Source organism: Phyllostomus discolor, chromosome 8 (assembly GCF_004126475.2).
Source record: "Phyllostomus discolor isolate MPI-MPIP mPhyDis1 chromosome 8, mPhyDis1.pri.v3, whole genome shotgun sequence".
Taxonomy (NCBI): Eukaryota; Metazoa; Chordata; class Mammalia; order Chiroptera; family Phyllostomidae; genus Phyllostomus; species Phyllostomus discolor.
This window is the reverse complement of record NC_040910.2, coordinates 3,064,201-3,086,660: the sequence shown is the minus strand read 5'-3', so window position 1 is coordinate 3,086,660 and position 22,460 is coordinate 3,064,201. Positions and strand designations below refer to the sequence as shown.

At 54.0% G+C, this 22,460-nt stretch overlaps 1 protein-coding gene across 1 annotated transcript in view; it reads right to left on the bottom strand.

Annotated features, from left to right (window-relative positions):
• Window position 1: 1 nt before the first annotated feature.
• FGF2 (fibroblast growth factor 2) overlaps window positions 2–22,460 on the bottom strand; it is a 33,836-nt gene continuing 11,377 nt past the window's right edge. The window contains exons 2-3 of the mRNA XM_028519551.2: window positions 9,016–9,119; window positions 2–377 (exon numbers count right to left, since the gene is read on the bottom strand). Coding sequence (XP_028375352.2) covers window positions 192–377; window positions 9,016–9,119 — 290 coding nt within the window. The 3' untranslated portion in view covers window positions 2–191. The remainder of the gene's footprint in view (window positions 378–9,015; window positions 9,120–22,460) is intronic.

Here is a 22,460-nt window from a genome sequence, read left to right as displayed (position 1 = left end):
GTTTTCCAGGAATTCTTGTTGTTTTCTTTACTAAGGCAGCGGTTACCTATCCGGCTATTAGATACAAGGGTATCCGCCCGTCACCCAGACTGAGCCGGCGGCTGTACAGGTCCTCCTCCTCCTCCTCACCACCAACCCCTGCCACGTTCCTCTTCTCGCGCGCAAAGGGGGGCCAGACGGCGGCGTGCGGATCAGCTCTTAGCGGACATTGGGAGGAAAAGGATGGCTTTCTGCCCGGGGCCCGTTTTGGGGCCGAGTTTGTACTGCCCAGTCCGCTTCAGCGCCACGTACCAGCTGGAGTACTTCCTGGAGCGGTACGTGTTGTAGTTGTTGGACTCCAGCCGCTCGAAGAAGAAACACTCGTCCGTCACACATTTCTGAAAAACACGGGAAGAGGTCGAGTGGTCATTGCCGCTGTTGTTGTTGTTATACTTTCCACGTTAACTACCGGTGACCACTCACGGACCACCCTGCTCACCAGGGGCAGGGCCACCGGGATGTGCAGGACGGACAGACTCCGACTCCGTCCAGCTGCGGGGGAGGGGGCAGGACAGCTCCCGGCTCACCTGTTGGAGGGGCGTGGCCAAGGACCAGTCCCGCAGCGCCCCCGGGGCGGATCAGGTGTTGTGTGGCAAGACACACAGAAGGTGTAGGAGCCACACTCGCTCGCTCCGGCTTGAAAGGCCCCAGGGACACAGTTTCCAGGGCTCCCCCACCACGGAGAGGGGCATGCCCAGGACCAAGAACCACGCCACACCTGGGGACTCCCAGAGGTGCAGCTTCTCCTGGGTGTTTAAGCTACACTCTCCCCCTCCAGGGGCAGGTTACCAATTGGGTCACGCCGACTTTATCAGGGTCCCCGTGAAACAGGGTGTCGGGAACAAAGGTTCCTGTGTCGGACAGGAACCTTTCCCACGACAAGAAGAGGGGTTTCGTTAATACTTTACTCACAGAAACAGAGGTAGTTCCTCAAGTTACAATATTTTTTCTAGTGGCTAATACTGTTTCCAAGGCATGAAAGAATAGTTTATTGTTCAGAAAATAGCGAATATATGTAATGTCCCCAAAGTGTCCTGGAAATTATGTATGATTAGCTCTCTCAAAACACGAAGAGATAATGAGGAACAGGCTGATTTCTGGCAGTTTCTGGTGAGGGAGGAAACCACTCAGCCTTTTGATTGCAACCCGGCTCGTAAGGACAGAGAACAGCCGACTCAGCAAACAGATCGGGAAATACTGGTCCAAGTAATCAAGCCTAACAGGCAGCCGCACTGTTTCAGGTAAATGTTCAAAAACCAACCTCACAGAATAGCACTGATGATGGGCATTGACCTCTTGGGGTGGGGTTGGGGGGGTCAGCAAAGGACTTAGCCACTTTTAAGGGGAGAAAGGAAAAGATCGTTCACCTTTTATATTACAATTAGAGGCAGATGGGTACACTCACACAGAAAGCCGTCTAAGTGCACAGACAGTTGTGTCTCCACATACAAAGACGACACGAACACACGCCCGAGGTTTTGCGCTAATGAGGAGCGCACCAGATTGCCGCCTCTGTCTACGTACTCAGGGCTGGGACACTTCGGGACCCGGAGAACCCGCACTCCAAAGCCTTGAATCTTTTCCCCAGACTCGTTGGCTCCAAGATAAACTAGGCAAGGGCACCGACTGTCAAAAAGACATATAAATCAATAAACAACACAATGCAAACAGCTGGTGTAACACCGACACGAGAAGGTTCCGAAAGGGACCGACCAGCGAACGCTAGTCCCGGGCGGCTGGCGTGAGGGCGTGGTCGCGGGTCGTGTGGTCGGCTTCCAGGGCCGAGAACTTTACTGGGTGTTTACTCGGCTGCAAGTTTTGAACCTTTAAAAACTGGAATACAAACTCAAATAACTTGCCCTTTTTTTTTTTTTTGCAACAAAATAATGAAGCGACTCAGGTCTTTCTGATGCAGTAAAACCCGGGCAGCCCTGCAGAGGACCAGCTCCGGGGGCCCAGGGCCCTCCTGTGTCGCCGGCGAAGGCCCGGATGTGGACACCAGGGACGCTGGGGTGACGTTGACACGCCCCACGTTCGCTGCGCCTTTGGAGAGAGGCGCCACGCTCCTGTGCTGAGTGAAGGCACCCTGTGGTCCTCCGACCGTCGTCAGCACCACCGATAAAGATCTTCCTCTTCGCCCGTCCCAGCTTAGAGGCCAGGAGTGGCGGTGGGAGGGAGGGACGGTGAGAGGCAGGGCCGCCGCAGTCACGAAGATAACACGAAAGGCGGCGTCCAGCGACACGGGCTAGCTCGCCAGAGGCACGCCCAGCCCTCCGCCCTCGGGCCCCAGGGCGCCGGATCGCTCATTTTCGGTGTTCGGCCCCCCGTGCGGGCGCCCCACCTTGCCAGCTGGCACCCCTTACAATGCCTGGCCTGTGGGAGTGCGCACCCTGCCAGCAACATCTGCCTCTCTGCCAGTTCCTGCGATTTCAGAGAAAAGACCCAGTACCGGGGGTTCAGTGCACACTACGTCATGGAACCCACAGGCCGTTTCCACAGAGGTCATTGTGCCCTGACCAAAACAGTGAGGGGGGGGGGGGGCGGGGGGAAGCTCGCGTCCGAGCCGAAGTAAGTTCACCGAACAGCCGCTCCCTACGCACTTGACAACGAACCGCCGTGCTTTCTCAAGTGGGTCGCAGGGCACAACTCAGCTGTCAGGAAAAGCAGGCGTTGGACAGCGCCATGTAAGTCCAAGTTCAACGCTCTCCCTTCTCAGTTTAGGGGTGCTGTTCCGTGGCTGCGACCTCAGTGTCTCTGCCAAAGACTGATGCAACGGAAGTTCCGTCCACCCGCTGCACAAACACGGTTACGGAGTTTGCCTCTCCCCCGGGTCTCACTGCCCGCCGTTGCAAACTTCAGGGAAAAGGGGGTCTTTGGGGGGCTGACGTCACAGAGGAAGTGGGTAAGTGACTTCCAAGGGCCCGTGACAAAGTGCACCTTGCTCCAGGCTTATTTTACGCAGCTCGTGAGCTGGGAAAGCCCTTAATTCCTAGTTGCTGACGGCCCTCCGGCACGTCAGTTTCTGTCGATACCACCAGGATCCTGTGGCATCGCTACCGTGTAAACCCGCCAACAAGCGAGGAATCGGAAACCCGATGCCCTTGCTTCTTTCCGATTGCAGGCGTCGTTTGCCTGTGTATCTATCTCACGCCTTTCCATCGGGTTAAGTTTCTCTTTAGTCTGGCTTATTTCAATTGAAAAATAATTTTAAGACACAGAAAGCACACAGTTCAAATAGTACACGTAGTCGCTGAGCGTGTGTTTCCGGCTTCCAGGCACCGGGGCTGCTCCATGGACAACACTGAGAGCGGAGCGTGTCTCTGCGCCGCCCCAGTTCCAGCAGCTGGGGCCGCGCCACGTGCGTTGCTGAGCGACGTGCGTGCGGAAACAGAAGCAACCCTGCGGGAAGGGTAACGGTGACAGGGTGGGGGGGTTGGGCTGGGGACAGGGCTGCAATTCTCAATGGCGCAGTCACCCACTGGAGGCCGCCCCAAGGAAGTGACGTTTGAGCACGTGCTCAGAGGTGAAGGTGTTACCCATCCACCCAGGAGGGCAGAGCCCCGGAGCGGGGAGAGGGGACAGCCGGCGCCCCCAGAGCAGGATCCGGCCTTCCGCGAGAGGGGAGGGGCAGCAAGGAGGCCGGGGCGCTGGCAGCGGGAGGCCGGCGGGGGAGGGGGTCAGACACGAGGTCAGGGAGGAAATGACGTAGGACATCCGAGAGCCAACGTAAATAATCTGAGGAACGGAAACCACGGTGGACTTGGAGCAGCCATGGGACACAACCTGATGTTCTCCCGGGTCACACGGTGGGGGAGGGGGGCGGGGGCAAAGGCAGACGCAGGGAGACCAGTGAGCTGCAGGCTCGGCAGGACGGGCGGAGCGGTGGGCACTCAGACGGCTAGAGGCTGTCTGCGCCCGGGAGAGAGCGGGTTTTATGGCAGATTGGAGGCGCGGAGAAACGGAGGAATCGAGGACGGCGCTGAGCTGTGCGCCCTGGAATGATGACTTCTCACCCAACGAGACGGGGAGTCGCGAGAGGGAACCGATGGAGGAAGAGGAGGAGCTCAGGGCCGCGCGCGCACGTGGAGTCTGAGACGGAAGGAGCGGGTGGTGAGCGCGCCCTGGCCACGGGCACACCGCGGGACCTGCCGTCCCTCGCAGCCCAGACCTGCACGCTGACAAGTGCCAGTTAGTAAGGGATGCGAGAAAGCGTGTGCAGGCACAATGATCCTCCGTAGTACGAGGTGTGGACTCTAAACGGGGAATGGGGACGTGGGTGTCTGAGACTGTGGCCTGCCACGCAGCAGCGGTGGGGCGCCCCCAAGCCTTCCCTGGGGGCGCCCCACAGGGTCCGGCCTGGCCCGGCGTCCTGTGGGAGGGAGGGCCCTGGCTGGCAGCGAGAACACCGGCGCTTATTTTAAAGGCGGTGCTGCGCGTCCGACCCCTTGCACGGGGATCTGTCTGAGTGCGGAAGAATCAAAGAGAACCTGAGAAAGCATCATCGACATTTTAAATCATTTGACTTGCTCTTTTGATTAGATATTTAATTTGACATTTCAGAAAGAAAATGAAGTGATGTGAGGAATTGATATGCACTGAAAACCCACCCAAGGACGTGGGGGGACCAGGTTTCTCACTGCTGGCGGTGACACACCAGCCAGAGGGGGCGGCTGAAGTGGTGCCAGTGGGACCGGTGGCCTGGAGCTGCACACACCCGCGGGGCCTCGCGTTTAGCTTCATACATGCATAGGCATGTGCACATCCCCGGGTGTCCCGGGCTCTGCCGGGGGAGGGCCCGGAAGGAGACACGCCTCAGCAGCAACAAGCACACCCGGCGTCCAGACCCGGGTTCCGAACGCCACTTTCCAGTAGGAGGAACCAAAATTCCTTTATCCATGAGGGTATACTGATACAAACCACTGAACAATTAAATGGAGCACAGACCGATGTCTCCCATAAGAGAATCCCAGATAATTTACGTGTATCACACCCCTCCCCCCCCAGAGAGGGAGCACGACCCGCATCCCTCACATGCGCACTGTGCATGGTGACCTCCCTCCACAGGAGGCAGCCCGCGCGCACAGTGGGGGCCCGGGGAACCCACAATGCTCCTGCCTCTGTCTCCTCCCCCTGGGCCGTTGGCGTCCCACCCTCACCAGCTGCGAAACATTAGGTCTGAACCTCGCGGCCATTCCCCGTGCTCTGGTTTTTGGATTGTTTATTCTTTTACAGTACTTTGATTTTGCAGTTCTGGCTTATGAGGGAGTTTGCTCAACATAAATCCAAAAACGCTCTTGCTTACACCACTTCTGAGAATTAAAAACAGACGCGATGTTAGTGTCGATGCTGGGCACTTCAGGACAAACTCAAGCACACAGATTGTGAAAAGTTAAAAGGAAGCTTGATCGTCAACTGGTAAAAAAAGTATATATACACGTGTAACATTTTATAAGATTGGCTTCTAAATGAAGCAATAATTATTACTAGGCAATAATCTCTGAATTTAATCCTACTCTCTCTCTTAAAAATGATATATATTCTTCTTTAACTGTTACATTTTTCTGACAAATGTGTTTAGTATGTATTGTCAGTCTGGAAAACTGAGCCCTCAAAACTCTAGTTTCCCTGCTTTGCTTTGTGTGCAGGTTTCATAGTGAAGGCTCCTAAGTAAGAAAGTTAATCTATAGGTTAAAAAAATGTATTTTACTTTTACAGTCATGGAATGTGTATCCTCAAAGACTATAAACAGTTTTCCATATTTCACTATTATGGATCAAAGCAGGTCACACACCCTCAGATCCTTCCTAAGATGTTTTGCTTGTCTGTCACTGTCTGTCGCATCTTACAGAAAACAATGTGGAACCTTCTAGCAGATAAAGTCCAGGCAGATTTTTCATTTCAATGCGAACACTGTGGTGGTTTGGTGATTTAAACCTAAAACTAGAATGACTTCCATATAGGCAATTTTTTAAAAAAAATCTACAAATTTGGTAAACACTTAAATCATAAATCCTAATATTTGTTCTGGACTTCTGTTGCCCGTAGCAACGGCCGTGGAATGGAGTCAGGAGTCTGCTGTGTGTCAGAGAACTACTCCGAGTCCTCCTCCAAACACGGCTTTTGTGTTTTCCAGCTCCGAAGGGGCAGGGGGCGAGGGGGGCGGGGGGCGACCCTGGAGAAGTGTTCTCAAACAGCGAGAATGCTCCGCCTGAAGGCACAGGCGGCCCATTAGTACGGGAAGGTGCTACAGGAGGGGAAAAGGGTACAACTCGGTCTCCGGGTCCAGCTCTCGCCCTGCAGCGGCCTCTCTGACGTCACTGAGGAACCGGATGTCTTATGCACGCTGACCGTCTCTTTCTGGGCCGACCCAGAAGGTCTGACCGGTCACGGCGGGATCCGGCATGGGGCATGGGGGGTGGGGACTGCAGAGCCTGAGGCGGCAGTCTGGCCGGGGGCCAGGCAGAGGACGGAGAGCGGGGAGAAGCCCGCCTCTGGCAAGTGCAAGTTCACAGCCGCCGTGCCTCCAGGTTATAAGGCGCCTCCGCACCCCAGCTGGCGGCTACTGGACCGATACCCACGGTGTCTGTCGGCGCCAGCTTGGTGCAGCCAGGTCTGACGCCAAGAGAAAGGTGCCCCTTCCCGAGCCACCGACGGCACCCCGCTGGGTTGGGGGCGCGAGACTACTTTCCCACTGAAGACTGCCGCAGCCCCCGGACTGGCGTGGCGGGGACGGGATCGCTGCTGGGAAGGCGCGGCGGCAGTGAGCCGCCCAGCGGGGCGGTGGGGTTAGAGGGCGACGGTGGTGACCCAGCCATGGGAGCTGGAACCGCCGCCTGCCTCTCCCGTTCGTGTGGGACCGCTGCAGCTCTGCCCCTGCAGAGGGGCGTGGGGCGCATCCCTGAGCATTGCCAAGTCCACTCTGACTGCACCGACTGGAGGGAGAACTGCGTGGGGGAGAGTTAGCACACGTGCAACGAGACAGATGCATTTCGGTTGAAACTGGATGCCACAACCTTAACCTTGGCGGAAGGTGCTGCGTAGCGAAGGAAGGACAGAGAAGATTTATTTTGGAGCCCTAGATGCTTCTGACGGCACAGAATCCGTGCTGGGGAAGCCTGGTGCCTGTCTACCACGAGAGGACGTCCCAGTTCTCTGAACCCTAACCTGCAGGGAATTCTGTGAGCTCCCAGGCCCACTGCCTGAAGCGCACCTCCTCTTTCAAGGGCCCCGGCAGCGCCAGAGACGCACCTGGAAGGAAGGAGTGTATCTTCCGTTTCCCTTCACTTTTGGCGACTAGGGAGCCTTTGATCATTACAGAGGTACCTGCGCCCCAGACTGTGTTCTCCACAGAAGTAACCCCTCCGGGGGCAGCCTTACGGGGGCCATCCTCGTCATCATCGCCGGGTCACTGGTTCTTGGTCCCAGCGAGTGGAAAACCACAGGGCGGCACTCTCAAGTCGCGCACTGAGCCGGATTCAGAGGCGTAGGACTCGCTGGGGCTTTAACTCCGTCTGGTCTGGCCGGGGGATCCGCACCAGTTACCACCGGCCAGTGTGTGCGCCGCCCCTCCCTCCCCCACCTTCCCTGTCGGACAGTAGCCGAGCCAACACCGCTGCGGGAGCCAGGGTGACTCACACCACGTGCGATTTGTCACATCCCGCGGTGAGAAGGGCAGGGGCGAGCTCCTCTCCCTCTCCCTGCAGGGGTAAGGTCATCCAGAATCACCCATTGATTCACAGCCCTGGAAATATTTAAAGCCCTGCTTTGGTGGAGCCCCAGCGAATTACGTCACCCCTCGGGCTGACAACAGACTGGGAGGAAGAAGAGGCGAGAACAGTGGAAGGAGTGAACGTCTCCCGCAGTCGACCTCAGAGAGCTGTTTCTCACCTAGAACGTCACCCGCGCCCCTGGTGTGACCGTCACCTGGATGTCACCTGGATGCTGGTGGCACCGCAGCCCTGAGCCGGTGCGGACCTCCCCTCTGGGCTCCGGACCCAGGCTGCTGGCCGGGCAGGGCCTCCTCCCCTGGGCTCCTCGCTGGCAAGCCAACCCAGACAGGTCTCCACGGCACCTCGATCACCTTTCCTCTGGTCCTCTGTCCCCTTTCTCATCTGCTTCTCCTGCACACCAGGAACCCGGCAGCCACCTCTGGCTCCCCCCACCCCCCACTCCACTCCTAAATACATGGCCCATCCCAGGCGCTCGCCCTTCCCTCGCGTCTGTGCCCCGCTGTCGGCGGGCTTCCCCTCCCCGGCTTTACCCCGTGGGTCTCCACCAGTCACGGCGGCCTCAGCTCCATCCCCTGGGAAGTAACAGTTCAGGGCCTGTGGTGTATGAGACCCCAATTTTGGCACTCGGTATAAGTGATCTAATTTAGTCTTCATGAAGACTATGAAATAAGATCATTAGTGTTTTGTGTTTTACAAGTAAGGGAACTCTCTCGGAATAAGGTGCCCAAGACCGCCCAGCTCACGGGCAGCAGACCCGGCCTTCGCACTGGGATCGGAGCCCACGTGCCCCAGCAGCGGTCCACCGCGCAGGGGTTTGCACGGCGCATCTGCAGGAAGAAACCGCTCTTCTGCGAACCACTGCACGATACAAGGATTTAAAGCAACGAAACAAAACTGCGGTTCAGCAGCTCCGCAGAGGACACAGCAAACCGCAGTGAGCCGGTGGTCAGCCTCAGGGTCAAGGCCTCCTGGCGCCCCTCCTGGGCGGGCGCCGCCTCCCGGAGGCGGAGCTGCCCCGCCTGCTCTGTCACCGCGTCAGAACTCAGCTTTCCTGTCTGGGACGCGAAGACCACGGCACTCTGCGTGTCACGGGGCAAACACGGGTACTGGCCACGTGTACTCATGGTGACCCTCGGCTAAGATTTAATAAAAGCCAGCGCCGGAGCACGGGCAGCGGGGAAGCTCAGGGGGGAGAGACCCACGCCCCCCCCCCCCCCCCCGCCCCCAGACGGACAGCGTCACTCACGGAAGCCAGCAGGCGGCCGTCCTCCTTCATGGCGAGGTAGCGGTTGGCGCACACTCCTTTGATGGACACGACCCCTCTCTCCTCGGCCTGCAGCTGCAGCTTGACTGGAAGCAACGGGAAAAGTGACTTTGTAGCATCGTGGAAAGAAGGGCCGTCGCCACGTTCGTACGATGCAAAGACCAGGGACGCCTGGGCAACCTGGGGGTCTGCTCCGGGAGACGGGGTGGGGGGGGTGGGTTGTGGCGAGGGATGGGACGCATGGCGATGTGATGAGGGGGATAGGGGGGGTTTACGGAGGGGGGTGCCCCGACCCCGTTCTCATTCCAGGGTCATTCCAGGGTAAGGGAGGGGAGAGGAGGGACAGCGTGGAGAATGTTTTCCCTTTGATATGCAACTTGCCTCCTCCTGGCTGGATTACTGCCTAATTACCTTTTTAAGTGTTGCATAAACTTAAGAGTCCATAAAATGTAAACCACTTGTGAGAGTTTCCATGCCATGGCCTAAGTGTAAACTCTCTAAAGGTTACTTTTAACCAATTCTTCATAAATAGAATCTAATCAAATTGTTCACTATTACCTTTTGGTTTGTATTTCCTTGATTTCCCATATATCTTACTTGTAGCTTCCCTATCAATCCAACACCAATGCATTTATCTTCCTTTATGGAGGGAATGTGATGTATAGCTTTTATAAAAAATGATTTTCTAAGTAGGCTGGTCTGTTACACTGTATTATGAATTTTAAGCAGATTGTAGGAAAACAAAAAAATAGATATTACATGAGTATAACGATGATGCCCATAGACAAATCATCTAATTAACTCAGATGAAAAGGAAGTTAAAAATTTTCTATCTTGCTCTTCCTGCACATTCCAAATTTGCTTTCTCCTGCCTAGAACAGCTCCCCTCCCCCCCACCACCACCTGGGGACTGGGCTAACAGAGGTCGCATAAAAAGTCGGCTCTGGGGCCAACACATGTACTACACAGCCATGCTGGTTGCAAGGAACGCATTTTGGCCCTGGCTGGGCAGCCTGGGGGGTCAGAGCATCATCCCCATATGCCAAGGTTGTGGGTTGGATCCCCGGTCAGGGCACACACAAGAATCAACCAATGAATGCATCAATAAGTGGAACAACAAATCGATATTTCCCTCTCTCCAAAAAAAAAAAAACACAACAGCAAAAACAATGTTTTTTAAAAAGCACTTTAGATACAAACATCCAGGCAAACTGACTGTAAAAATGTGGGACAAGAAATAAATTGCACGCCCTAAGTGTGAGACAGCTGGGATGGCTGTATCAGCGTCAAGGGTGTGGACCTCAAGGCCAGTGGTGTCACCGAGGATAACAGGGTGGTGTTGGGACGAGAGGGTTAGTTACACCGAGAACACATAACAACCTTCAGTGTGTAGCACCTAGTAATAGACTTCTACAGTATCTGGAGCCAAAAGTCGATGGAAGAAATAAATCAATAAGAACGTGGAATATATGAATATCATCATCAACCAACTTGACCTTTTTAAAATCTTAGATCAGGTAGGTTTCTTGCACCTGAGCCTTTCACTCTCCTCTTGACGCCCATCCAATACGCATTTCCCTAGTGGGCTCCAACCGCTCAAACCAACCACCTTCAGCTGAGGCCTTCTCCTTCCAAAGTCACCGTGGGGTTAGGAAATCTCAAGGGCCCTGGTCCTGAGCGCTTGGTGCTCCTGGTTCTTTTTTTTTTCTTTAACGATTTGAGATAGAATTCACGTCCGATACAATGCCTTTAAGGTGTACACTCATTTTGATGATTTTTAGTATGCCCACAAGTTGTGTGACCCTCACCACAATCAATTTTAGGATATTCTCATCATCCCGTGGCCCACAGCAGTCACCGCCCGTGTCCGCCATGCTGCCGGCCCCAGCCCCAGGCCCCGCTCCTCCACTTCCTGTCGCCATGGACCTGCCGACTGTGGACGCTTCACATCATAGGGTCGTGCAGTCTGTGGCCTCCCGCGACTGGCTGCTTCCGCTTAGCATACGGTGCACCCACGTTGTGGCACGTACCAGAGCTTCCTTCCCTCTTCACTGCCAAGTAATATTCCGTCGACTAGACATGCCACATCCGACTGACCTGCCAGTTCGTGGACCTTCGGGCTGTTTGCAGCTTGGGGCTATTTCAAATAACGCTGCCAAGAACATTCTTGCAAAGGTTCTGTACAGACATGTGTTTTCATTTCTCCTGGGTCTACGATGAGCATACCGAAAAGTGGAATTGCTGGGCCATTGGGTAACTCCGTGTTTCATCAGCCTGCTTTCCCAATTTTATGTTTCCGGGTTCCGATTTATCCACATCCAGGCCAGCCTTGCTCCAGCCTCTGTGTGTGTGTGTGTGTGTGTGTGTGTGTGTGTGAATTACAGCCATCCTAATTCAGTGTGAAGTGATATCCTATGGCTCTTATTTGCATTTTTCTGATGGTAATGACACCGAGTATCTTTTCATGTGCTCATTGGCTATTTGTATATCGTCTTGAGAAAAGTATCTATTCAGACCATCGGCTCATTTTTACTAGGTTACGTATCTTTTTATCATTGAGTTTTAAGCGTTCTTGATGTGCTGCAGACACAGATGTCTAATTAGATATCTGACTTGCACACGCTTTTTCCCATCCTGTGGACTGTTGTTTTACTCTCTTGTCGCTGTCCTTTGAAGCATAAACATTTTGCTTCTCAGGAAACGCAACTTTACCAATTTGTGCTTTCGCGGGTTGCGCCTGTGGGGCCGTACCTAAGGGAGCGCTGCCCGACCGAGGTCACGAGGACCGAGGCACACCCATGCTTTTTCCCATCCACCTTCCGTTCTACCCCACCCGTGCAGCTTCGGTCCACTGAGTTGGTTTTCACGTGTGACGTGGGGGCCCAGCTCCGCTCTCAGCGGTGGGTGTGTCCAGCCGACAGGACCATCACACCCAGTGTCTGCAGGAGGGGCTACTCCTGGGGCTACTCCCCAGAGAAGACGACTGCGGGCCACAAACCCGGTCTCAAACAGTTACAAGGACTGAAATCATACAGAGTGTGTTAGAAATTAGGAACAATACGATATCTAGAAAATCCCCCAAATATTTGCAGATTAAGCAATACATTTCTAAGCAAAACACAGATTAAAGAAATCACAGAGAACAGGAGAACATATTTCTAATGATCTGATCATGAAAACTCAACATGCCCACAAGGAGAGTTATAGCTTTCAATGTTGACATGCGGGCCCGCACAGCGCGTAGCCTCAGCGGTGCGCAAGGAGGCCGGACAGTCCTGTCCAGCAAAACAAGCCCACATGTCCCCCAGGAGGACCCAGGGGAGCCGGGGTGGCCGAGAGCAGGTTGGCGTGGGGACAGCGGGTAGAGAAACAAGCGCAGCCGCGTCCCCCGTGTCCTGCCGGGGTTTGAGCCAGGTGCTGCGGGAAGTCTCTCTGGGAGGGCTGAGGGCTGGGCCGAGCTCTGAGGGTCAGGGAGGAGGGGACACCGTGCATGAGGTCCAGGGTGAGGCGACACAGGGGAAGGGTATGCCAGGGAGAACCCCAGGACCGAGGCAGGAAACAGCCGCACTCGTTCTAAACAGCCAGGTCCCGGGCAGCCTGAGCCACCGGCAAAACCCAGCCTGAGCCACGCCCCAGGTCGAGCCATCCCAAGGAACCCGGTCTTCTCCGCCGGAGGGTGGGAAGGGGCCCGGGACTCCAAAGGCTGAACACTCACGCATTTCAAAGGCAAAACGAAAGTGGGATATTTAAGGATGCCTATTGGCATGATGAAACTGTTAAGAAATGCTAAGATTAAGAAACGCTAAGAAGTGATTCACATAAAAATCTGTGCACTGAGTTGGGGAGGCGAGGACAGTGAGTGGGACGGGGACCCACCGACGCTCCGGGGCACCTGGCCAAGGCCCTGCTCTCCGGCCTGAGAGAGGGTCCGGAGCGTGCTCACCCAGCGAGGACCCGCTGAAGGGCACGTTTGCTTTGTGTGGAGTTCTATAGCTACGGTACGCTTCACACATTTCAAGTTTTTAACATCAGAAAAGACAAAAAGGACCACACCGAGAGACCTCCCTACACAGGACCCCAGACGCGGGTCCTTTCGGCGAGCCGGCGACCAGCCACCGCGTCCAGTTTATGGACGCACGACAGTCAGCAGTTCTGATAAACACAGACTTCTCCTGGCTCTCCGATGTTGGTATGAAGTCCAGTGAGACACGAAACTACAAAAAATAAATAGTGTACTGTCCAAGCTTACAGTCCAACATTTTTCCTTCTGTTGTAGCACAAAAATCAAAAGTTATAAACCTACGCATTTTAATAACCTCATCATCAGGCAAGATCTCGGCCGCTCATCACACGGTTACACCGAAGTCCCCCTACAGCGCCCGTGGGGAGCGGCTGTCTGACTCTGACCCGAAACTCCCCGGCGAAGGCGCATTCATTTACCCGGCCTCTCGCACGAGCCCTGGGCACGCAGCAGCAGCGGGCCAGCCGAGTCCGTCCACCGCGGGGAGGCCGCCCGGAGCGGGGGGTGGGGGGTGGGGTGGGGTTGAAGCGCCCGGGCCTTGCCCAGCGTGAGCAGAGGCTGAGTTCTTCTCGCACGGTGGCCACCGTGGCCCAGAACGCTTCAGAGCTCCTGTTCTGGAATTTCCTCCAGAATCTGCATGGTTTCCTTGGGAATCTGCTCAAGGATGATAAACCTTAAACTCACAAACACCAGCCCGCAGGCGCTGAGGGGGACTTCAGACGGAGCCCAGGGCATCCCCCCCAGTCATAAACACGGAAGCTGCCATCTACTGAGGTTCTCCCCAGTAAAAAATAATAATAATAATAATATATACACACACATATATACACACACACACACACTATATATAAATATGTAACATATAAAATACACACATATATAAATATATAATACTGTATATAAAACAGTTTTTCGGAAACAGTCAAGTCGCGGCTTCCAAGGCCAGTGAGCACATTCACTCACTCACTCGATAAACATGAGCTGTAACAGCTGTGCGCCGGGCACCGCGCTGAGCAGCAGGAAGCACCGAGGAAAACACAGCATCCCTTTGATCTTGAAGAACACCCGGTGTTGTCGAGGAGACAGGCACGGCACGCAGGTTAACAAACACGCAGACTCGAGAGTGCTTGAGCCACGGGAGAGCTGGGTATGAGCTGCCTCGAGGCCCTCAGGGGGCACACCTGGCCCAGCGTGGGAATCCAGAGTCCCCCGGAAGCACTGACAACCGCTGGGGACCCAAACGATCCGCAGCAGTTTGCTGGGAAAAGAGAGTAAACGCGACAACAGAGGACCCTCACACGGGTAACTACAGGAGGAGGAAGGGCGAGCAGGCGGGCCCCTCTGGGGCGGCAGGCCCTCAGGCGTGGCAAGTGTGGAAGAGGGTGGCAGGGGCGCCGTGGGGCTCCGAGAGAGTGTGCTCAGGAATCCGATGCGTGAGAAGGGGTGGGAGGGTGAGCGAACGCAGGGGAACAGCTGGGATGGAGAGAAGGCGAGGACCCGTGTGCAGTGAAGGAGACGGTGCACAGGAGTGGCCTTGAGGCAACAAAGGGAGGGAGGGGTGCAGAATGAGCCCAGGTTTCTCTCTGTCTCACAACCAGGACATTACTGAGACCGGAGATCCAGGGGGAGGGACGAGTTGGCAAGAGAAGACGAGATGGGATCCAGGAAGACGCACTGAAAGTCTATGAAAAGTCCAGACAGAAGTTTCCAGAACACATGAATCTGGAGCTCAGAAAAGGGGTCTATGCTGGAAAGGAAGACGCGGAGGTCACAGCACACAGGCTGCCTCGGGCGCCCGGGGGGCACCCCGCCCCAGCGGGGAAGCGAACAGCCTTGGAGAGCCGGCTGCAGACGCACATTCCGGGGCACAGGGCGCACTCCTGGGAGCACGGACAGTTACGGGAACTCAGAGCCCGGGAGAGGTGGTTGGCCCACACCCGCGGGGGAAGCTGAGTGGGTGCACACCTGAGAGCTGTGCCCACTCCCACGCGGGCACACTTGCACACATGGATTTGGAAACTCACAGACAAAACCGTTCCTCTCTGCAGATGGTACAATTTTCTACAAGGAAAATCAGGAGACTAAATGCCACACAGGACATCCTGGACCGGATCCCGGGATAGAAAAGGGGCACTAGTGGAAAAAGTGGTGAAATCCAAACAAAGTCTGTAGTTAACAGGAATATACAAGTATCCGTTTTTTTCCTTTTTTTTTTTAGTTTTGACCAAACTGCCAAAACAAACTGCCACTTATGTAAGAAGCGAACCTTAGGGAAAGTGGAGTGGAGGGACGGGGGGACTCTCTGTAAGCCTTTGCAATTCTTCTGTATATCTAAAATTTTTCTTAAATTAAACGTTTTTAAAAGTCAAAATAAAATACAACTGAACTACTAACCATTTCAGCAAGGTTGCTTGATTTAAGAATACAGGGTGCGGTAAAATTAGGTTTAATTGTTCACATGGAAAATAACATAATTAATAAGTAATGTGAGAATAAACTCTGTTTCATGCACTCACAACTGTCAACATACTTTTGCCCCATCCTGTGTATTAACGTCAATGGAGTTTCTGAAACCCACAAGCAATGGTTACGACGTGTGATTACATTTTAAAAAGAAACCACTGGGGATAATAACTAAAGGTGCTTCTATGGAGAAAGTCATGAAAATGTAGTTTAATAAGACGTAAAAGGGGAGCTTTGCATGCTTACAAACAGGAAGACTCAATATAGGCACAAGGTCACTTCCGCCCTCCCCCAAAGAGTCTACAAATTTAATGAAACCCCCCAAAAGTGGGGGCAGTGCTCTTCAGGGGCAGAAGAGCAGGACAGAGGGAAAACCAAGTGATGAGAGACTCTCAGGCGGACCCTCAGAGAGCCCTGGGGTGCCAGGAGGCATGCAGGAGGCCAGGCAGCGCCGGCTGGAAGGCGTCCACCGGGCTCACCCGCAGTGAGAATCTGGGAACGGCCAGAGCAAACAGCCCCTTGAGGAAGCCGGACTGAAGGAAACCGCATGGGGCCAGCTGCGAGGATTTCGGCATCGGGCAGATCTGGACTCAAAGCCGGGCTCTGCCCCCTCCCCGCTGAGTGCACGCCCTCGCCCGCACCACGGGAAATAATCGCTGTCACCCGAGGCGACGGAGAAAGTTCGAGATCGAATCGCACGCCATCTACAAGAGTTTTAGCAGACAGTGACCATCAAACATGTCGGCCCTCCACCCTACGTGCTTCTTTCCTATGGCTTTGCTTGGAGAGTCAGGAAATCATGCTATCTGTTAGGGGACCTTGCACTTGATCAAAGGCGTGAGAATATCTAGAAAACGGCAGGTATGACCTGCATAACATGGCTGGGGCTTCCTTTAAAAATGTGTCATTTGTGCTGCAAGAACTCTTATACACAGCAAGGCTGATGATTCCCTACCTACAGCAAATACATGGAGTTTCTCTATTCTCAAGAGAAATAAACTACATGGTATACTTAATGCAAAGAAAATGCAGACCGAGTGAGATTTCTTAGCCTGTTATCCTGTGTTTATCATTTATTCATTCAACAAGATGGTATCAGTTGCCCCTTATGTGTCAAGGACTATTTCAGGAGCTAGAAATACAAGCGTGCCCAACAGCCACAGCGTCTCCATGACAACGGTGTGGTGTGCATTACCTGGGCCAGCAGTAATGTTATTTCTCAAGCCAAAGTAAACCGAACCCCTCAAGTTTGTGCCCGAAGGTAATGGGAAGGCGGTTGTCCAATGTTCCATTTCACGGTTCACCCCATCGGTCGGTTGGTCTGCTGATGGAAAGCACTCCTATTTCCCGGCACCCTCCTCTCAGAACACGGTACATACTTTAATTTCTCACTTCCTCATTCAAAACAGCTTTTTCATTTAAAACTGAGTGTGTTCGCTTTCCAATGGAACTACGTTTTTAAGTAAAAATAAATAACTGAGTTGGGTTTAGGAGTCTCCTTGGAAATGAAATTCCCAAGTAACCGATAACAAACTTCCAAGCCATAACCCGTGGGATTCTTTCCGTCTCGTGGGGATCGTCCACTTTAACGCTGGACCAGGCTCGGAAAACTGCCGAATGCAGAGGCTGGCTAAGGGGCCCCGGTCACACAAGAAACACATTTGCCGAAATGAAAACCTGTAATCTCCATCTCTGTATATGGACTACTGCAGGAAACAGTCAAATAATTACCGCACATCAGGAACCCTAAGCTCATCCATCCCTTTTGTTCCCTTTTGTGAACAAAACACAAATATGACTAACAATCTGCCAGTCCTTCTCATCAAACTTTCACTTTTTATTACTGCCTTTGCTTCTCATCCAAGAACCCAAGACCCGGATTCCATTCTCGTCACATCAAAACTGGCTAAAGTTTATGGATAAAAACATTAGACACACAGATATTTCACTAAAATCCTTGCAATTCCTCAGTTTGCAAAGAAGGTTAAAACTGGGCCTAACAGGAAAGAAAGAATAATAGGAAGAAGAAAGAAGGAGGCGGGGAGGGACCGTAAAAATCCTCAAATTCCTTCACTACTACTCACACAGGACACGGCCTTCTGAGTCCATTCATTCTTCTGTGCGTCAGTCCCGGTACACTCAAAATAGAAATTGTTTTTGTTACGGGACCCAAGACTGCCGATGATGACAAAATGTTTAAAATGGTTTAAATATAAATAGATGTAATATAATATGTCCTAAATGCCAAATTACATGCCATCATCATTACACTTCTAAGCCACACCATTTAATTTCTGCAATAAAAAAAAAAAAAATGGAAGAGTTACAGCTGACCTACGCCAAAGATGGAGATTTTGCAAGCAATCTCCATCCATAGAAACCTAGAAAGATCAACTCCCTCCACTATCTCCTCTTCTGGACTTCATGCTTCAAGTTCAAAATGCATGTTTGGGCAGGCTGGGCTGCCGGTCAAGTGCATCAGGCCCGAGTCCTGGGGGCAGCAGATGACTCCTGATCCTCCTGATAACACGGCTCTTGTTTATGAACGGCCATGGCTTTGACTTCTCTTTTGGCATTGGCTAATTAAATCAGACTGATTGCAAGAAACAAGGGAAGATTGTTTGGGACCTTGTTTGTTTGTTTTGTTTGTTTTTAACATATTTTATTGATTATGCTATCACAGTTGTTTTTCTCCCCTTTATTCCCCTCTGCCCTGCAACGCTCCTCCCACCATCATTCCCTCCCTCAGTTCATGTCCCGGGGTCATGCATATAAACTCTTTGGCCTCAACATTTCCTGTACTGTTCTCAACCTCCCCCTGTCTATTTTCTACCTACCATTTATGCTACTTATTCTCCGTACCTTTTCCCCTATTATACCCCCCTCGATGCTGATAACCCTCCATGTGCCCTCCATTTCTGTGATTCTGTTCCTCTTCTAGTTGTTTGCTTAGTTTGCTTTTGTTTTTTTTTATGTTTCAGTTTTTAATAGTTGTGAGTTTGTTGTCATTTTACTGTTCATAGTTTTGATCTTCTTTTTCTTAGATAAATCCTTTGAACATTTCATAATGTTAGGGCTTAGTGATGACGAACTCCTTTAACTTGATCTTATCTGAGAAACACTTTATCTGCCCTTCCATTCTGAATGAAAGCTTTGCTGGATAGAGCAATCTGGGATGTAGGTCCTTGCCTTTCATGACTTGGAATACTTCTTTCCAGCCCCTTCTTGCCTGCAAGGTTTCTTTTGAGAAATCAACTGACAGTCTGATGGGAACTCCTTTGTAGGTAACTGTCTCCTTTGCTCTGGCTGCTTTTAAGATTCTCTCCTTATCTTTAATCTTGGGTAATGTAATTATGTGTCTTGGTGTGTTCCTCTTTGGGTCCAACTTCTTTGGGACTCTCTGAGCTTCCTGGACTCGTATGTCTATTTCCTTCGCCAAACTGGGGAAGTTTTCTTCCATCATTTTTTCAAATAAGTTTCCAATTTCTTGCTCCTCCTCTTCTCCTTCTGGCACCCCTATGATTTGGATGTTGGAATCTTTAAAGTTATCCCAGAGGTTCCTAAGCCTCTTCTCATTTCTTTTTTGAATTCTTGTTTCTTCATTCTATTCCAGTTGAATGTTTATTTCTTCCCTTTGTTCCAAATGGTTGATTTGAGCCCCAGTTTTCTTTGCTTCACTGTTGGTTTCCTGTATATTTTTCTTTATTTCATTTTGTATAGCCTTCACTTCTTCCTTTATTTTGTGGCCATACTCAACCATTTCTCCGAGCATCCTGATACCCAGTGGTTTGGACTCTGCATCTGATAGATTGGCTGTCTCCTCATTGCTTACTTCTTTTCCTAGAGTTTCGATCTGCTCATTCATTTGGGCCACATTCTTTTGTCTCAGTGCACCTGTTACGTTGTAAGGGACACAGCCTCAGGCAGTCTCCAGGGCAGGGCAACCCGCTTCACCGCACTGTGGCGCTGTGTGTGGGGGAGGGGTCAGAGAAGGGCCAGTGCTGCTGGCTCGGCCCTCATCCGCTTTCAGTCACTTCCCCCGCTTCCCACAGGTGAATGGTGCCCTTCCAGGTGCTGCCCCGGTGCTCCTTCCCAGGTGGGTGGGCTTGTGTACGTTCTGGAACCCCCTGTGCCCCTCCAGTGGACTCTCCTCTGAGACTGGGAGTGTCTCCGGCCCTCGCACCCCCCATAGGTCTGTACAGCCAGATGTTTTGAGGCTTTAGTTGTCTGTCGCTGGAACCCTGTGTTGTGCGGTCTGTCTCACTCCCCAGCTGTTCCTCTTTCCCCACCCACAGGGGAATGTGGGACCACCCGGTCTGCCAGCCCCTGCCTCGCCCACACAGGTTCTCCAGCCGCCACCTTGCCGCATGACCTCCCCTCCACCCCAGCTGCCCACCTCTGCCCCTCCTAACGGCCCGTATGACGTTTCTTCTTTAACTCCCTGGTTGTCAGACTTCCACACACTTTGATTTTCTGGCAGTTCTGGTTGTTTCTCGCTTTTCAATTGGTTGTCATCCTTCTTCCGGCTGTGTGAGGAAGTGAGGCGTACCTACCTACGCCTCCGTCTGGGCCAGAAGTTGCAGGTATCACTTTCGCTGCCTGTTTGCCACCATGCCACAGAATCCGGTGGCAGGAAGAAGTTATGCACAAACAACAGATTTCTTGTGTCTCGGGTGGCTGCATGTCCACAGAGGGTCGTGGTTTTCATAGCAAACAACCCCAAGACCTGTTCTGGTACCGCGTGACCTCCGCACACTTCCCTGTGCTTCCTACAGTGTTTGCTGAAGGAGCGGGCTCCTCGGCCTGGGGCAGGAGCCTGTGCCGAGCACAGGACATCTTGCGCATCCGGGGACTTGCGGCGGGAGCGCCAGGGGAGCCCCTCGGCAGGCAGGCCCGGGAGGGGGTCGTGTCCCAAGGGTGATCACACGGCTGGAGCCTGAACTTCGTCGGGGCTGGCCGCGGCCAGCAGCTGAGAAACGCTTCTGCCACAGAACGGCGGAGCCTTCTGCACCTTGGTTCTGTGTACAAACCCGTTCTCGAAGCTTCCTTACCCACCCCTTTGGCTCACCCCCAGGTAAATGGACCTCAGCCCTGAAGCGACCGTGGAAACCCCTGTAGTAAAAGGGGGGTAACCAGCTCCGAGGCCTGCGGGTCCCGTGCCCGGAACACGCAGCGCAGAGCCACTTGGGGACAGGCCTCAGAGGGGCGGGGGCCGGGGGGGCCGTGCTCAACAGCAGACCCCGAGTCCCAGCTCACAGGGCCACCGCCGCTCAGAGGCAGCCCGGTCAGAGCTTACACCCCAAGACACACTCACTCACGCATGTGCACACACACACAGTGAGGAAAATCTGGCGGATTCTGCCTGTGGACCTGGCCAGAGCACCCCAAAGTCAGATGCCGCTCAAGATGAACCGGCACCACCGCGGCCGCCCCCAGCAGGCACCCGACATGCCCGGGCCACGGGGCACGTCCTCCCTCCGGCCTCTTCTTGGCAGCGATTCCCTCTGTGCTTTCCAAAGGCTTCTTGGGTGATTGCGAGAGCCTGCGTTCTCGCTCAAGTGCACTGCCCCGAGGAGATAGCGCAACCCGCATGGTTGGCTGTGCGCCGCGCCCCGGGGGGTGGATGCCAACATCACGCCGGGCTGTCTGTGTTCCCGGCACCTCCCTCTGGGCTGAGAAGTCCACATTCATCGACAAAAATCACACAGTTCAGGCGGCTCCAGCACCGAAAACAGAGCAGCGAGTGTGTGCCGGGGGGGAAGGGGGGGCTGGGGGGCAGGGCAAGGCCTGGGGAGGGGCGGGGGTGGCTGGGAGTGCACAGCCGGGGAGCAGCCCTCTCCCACGCTCACTGGACCTGACTGGGAAGAGGGAAAACCGTCAGGAAAACACCTTTCCAAGCCGGCCTGAGGCCAGGGTGGTTTTTGTTGGGTCTGATGAAAACAGCCGGGCTGCACGTCCCTCCATCAGTCAGTGATGAGCCCTGCTGCAGCCTCCGCTCCGCCGGAAAACCCCGGCTACAGCCAGGAACGCCAGGCCCCTCTCCAAGATGTTGGAGGAGGCCCTCCCAGGGAAAGCTCTCCTGGCACCCTGCACGCCAGGGCCGGCTGGGCTGGGAAGGCTGGAACCGGCCCCCCCCCCCCACCTCCCGGTCACCAGGGAGAAGCAGGCACCCTGCCCGGCTGTGCCGAGAGCCCAGAGGGACAACACGGGGCCTCAGGGAGGCGAGGGCGCAGCGCCAGCCCCAGAACGCAGCTGCCTGCCGTGAAGTCCAACTTAATGAGGCTGCGAGGACCACGGTGCGCTGAGCTCTTTGCAAGAGGGTGCTCGGCCCTGGGGCTGGGGGCTGGTGGGCCGGCGACGCCTCAGGCCTGCCCGCCCTCTCCTTACAGGGCGCCCCGATGGATGGCTGAGGGTGATAGCCCTCGCTGGCCTCACGGAAAGGCTGTCCTTTGGGATGGAAAGGAGCGGCACTGACAGCATGCCCGGGAAGGGTGGGATGTGCCATCGGACTTCCCGAGACAAGGCCTCCGCGGCCGTCGGTGTAACGTGCCCGGTCCCCAGAGGGACGGGAAGGGCGTCTGTCGGTGCCCTGTTGTGAAATTGCACCTGGCCCAAAAGACGCACGTGCACCTACAAAGAAGTACGACAGCTCTCCTCCCCACGTCCCCCACGCGTCCCCCACGCGTCCTGTGGCGGTCCCCCGGCCTGCAGCGGGACTAGTTAGCTAAGCCTTCGCTCTGCCCACACACGGCCGAGTGCTTCCCAGACGTCTGTCTTTAACCCTGAGGCTACGGCCCGAGCTGCGTCCTGCACCTCTCCCCCTTTAATACGTCAGCACGCTCATCCTTTTATCCGACTCTGTCCATGTTGTCCATTTTAGTTTATTAAAAAAACATTCAACTTTAACTCAAGTTCTGCTTCTGTTCTTCAGCCAGCAGACACT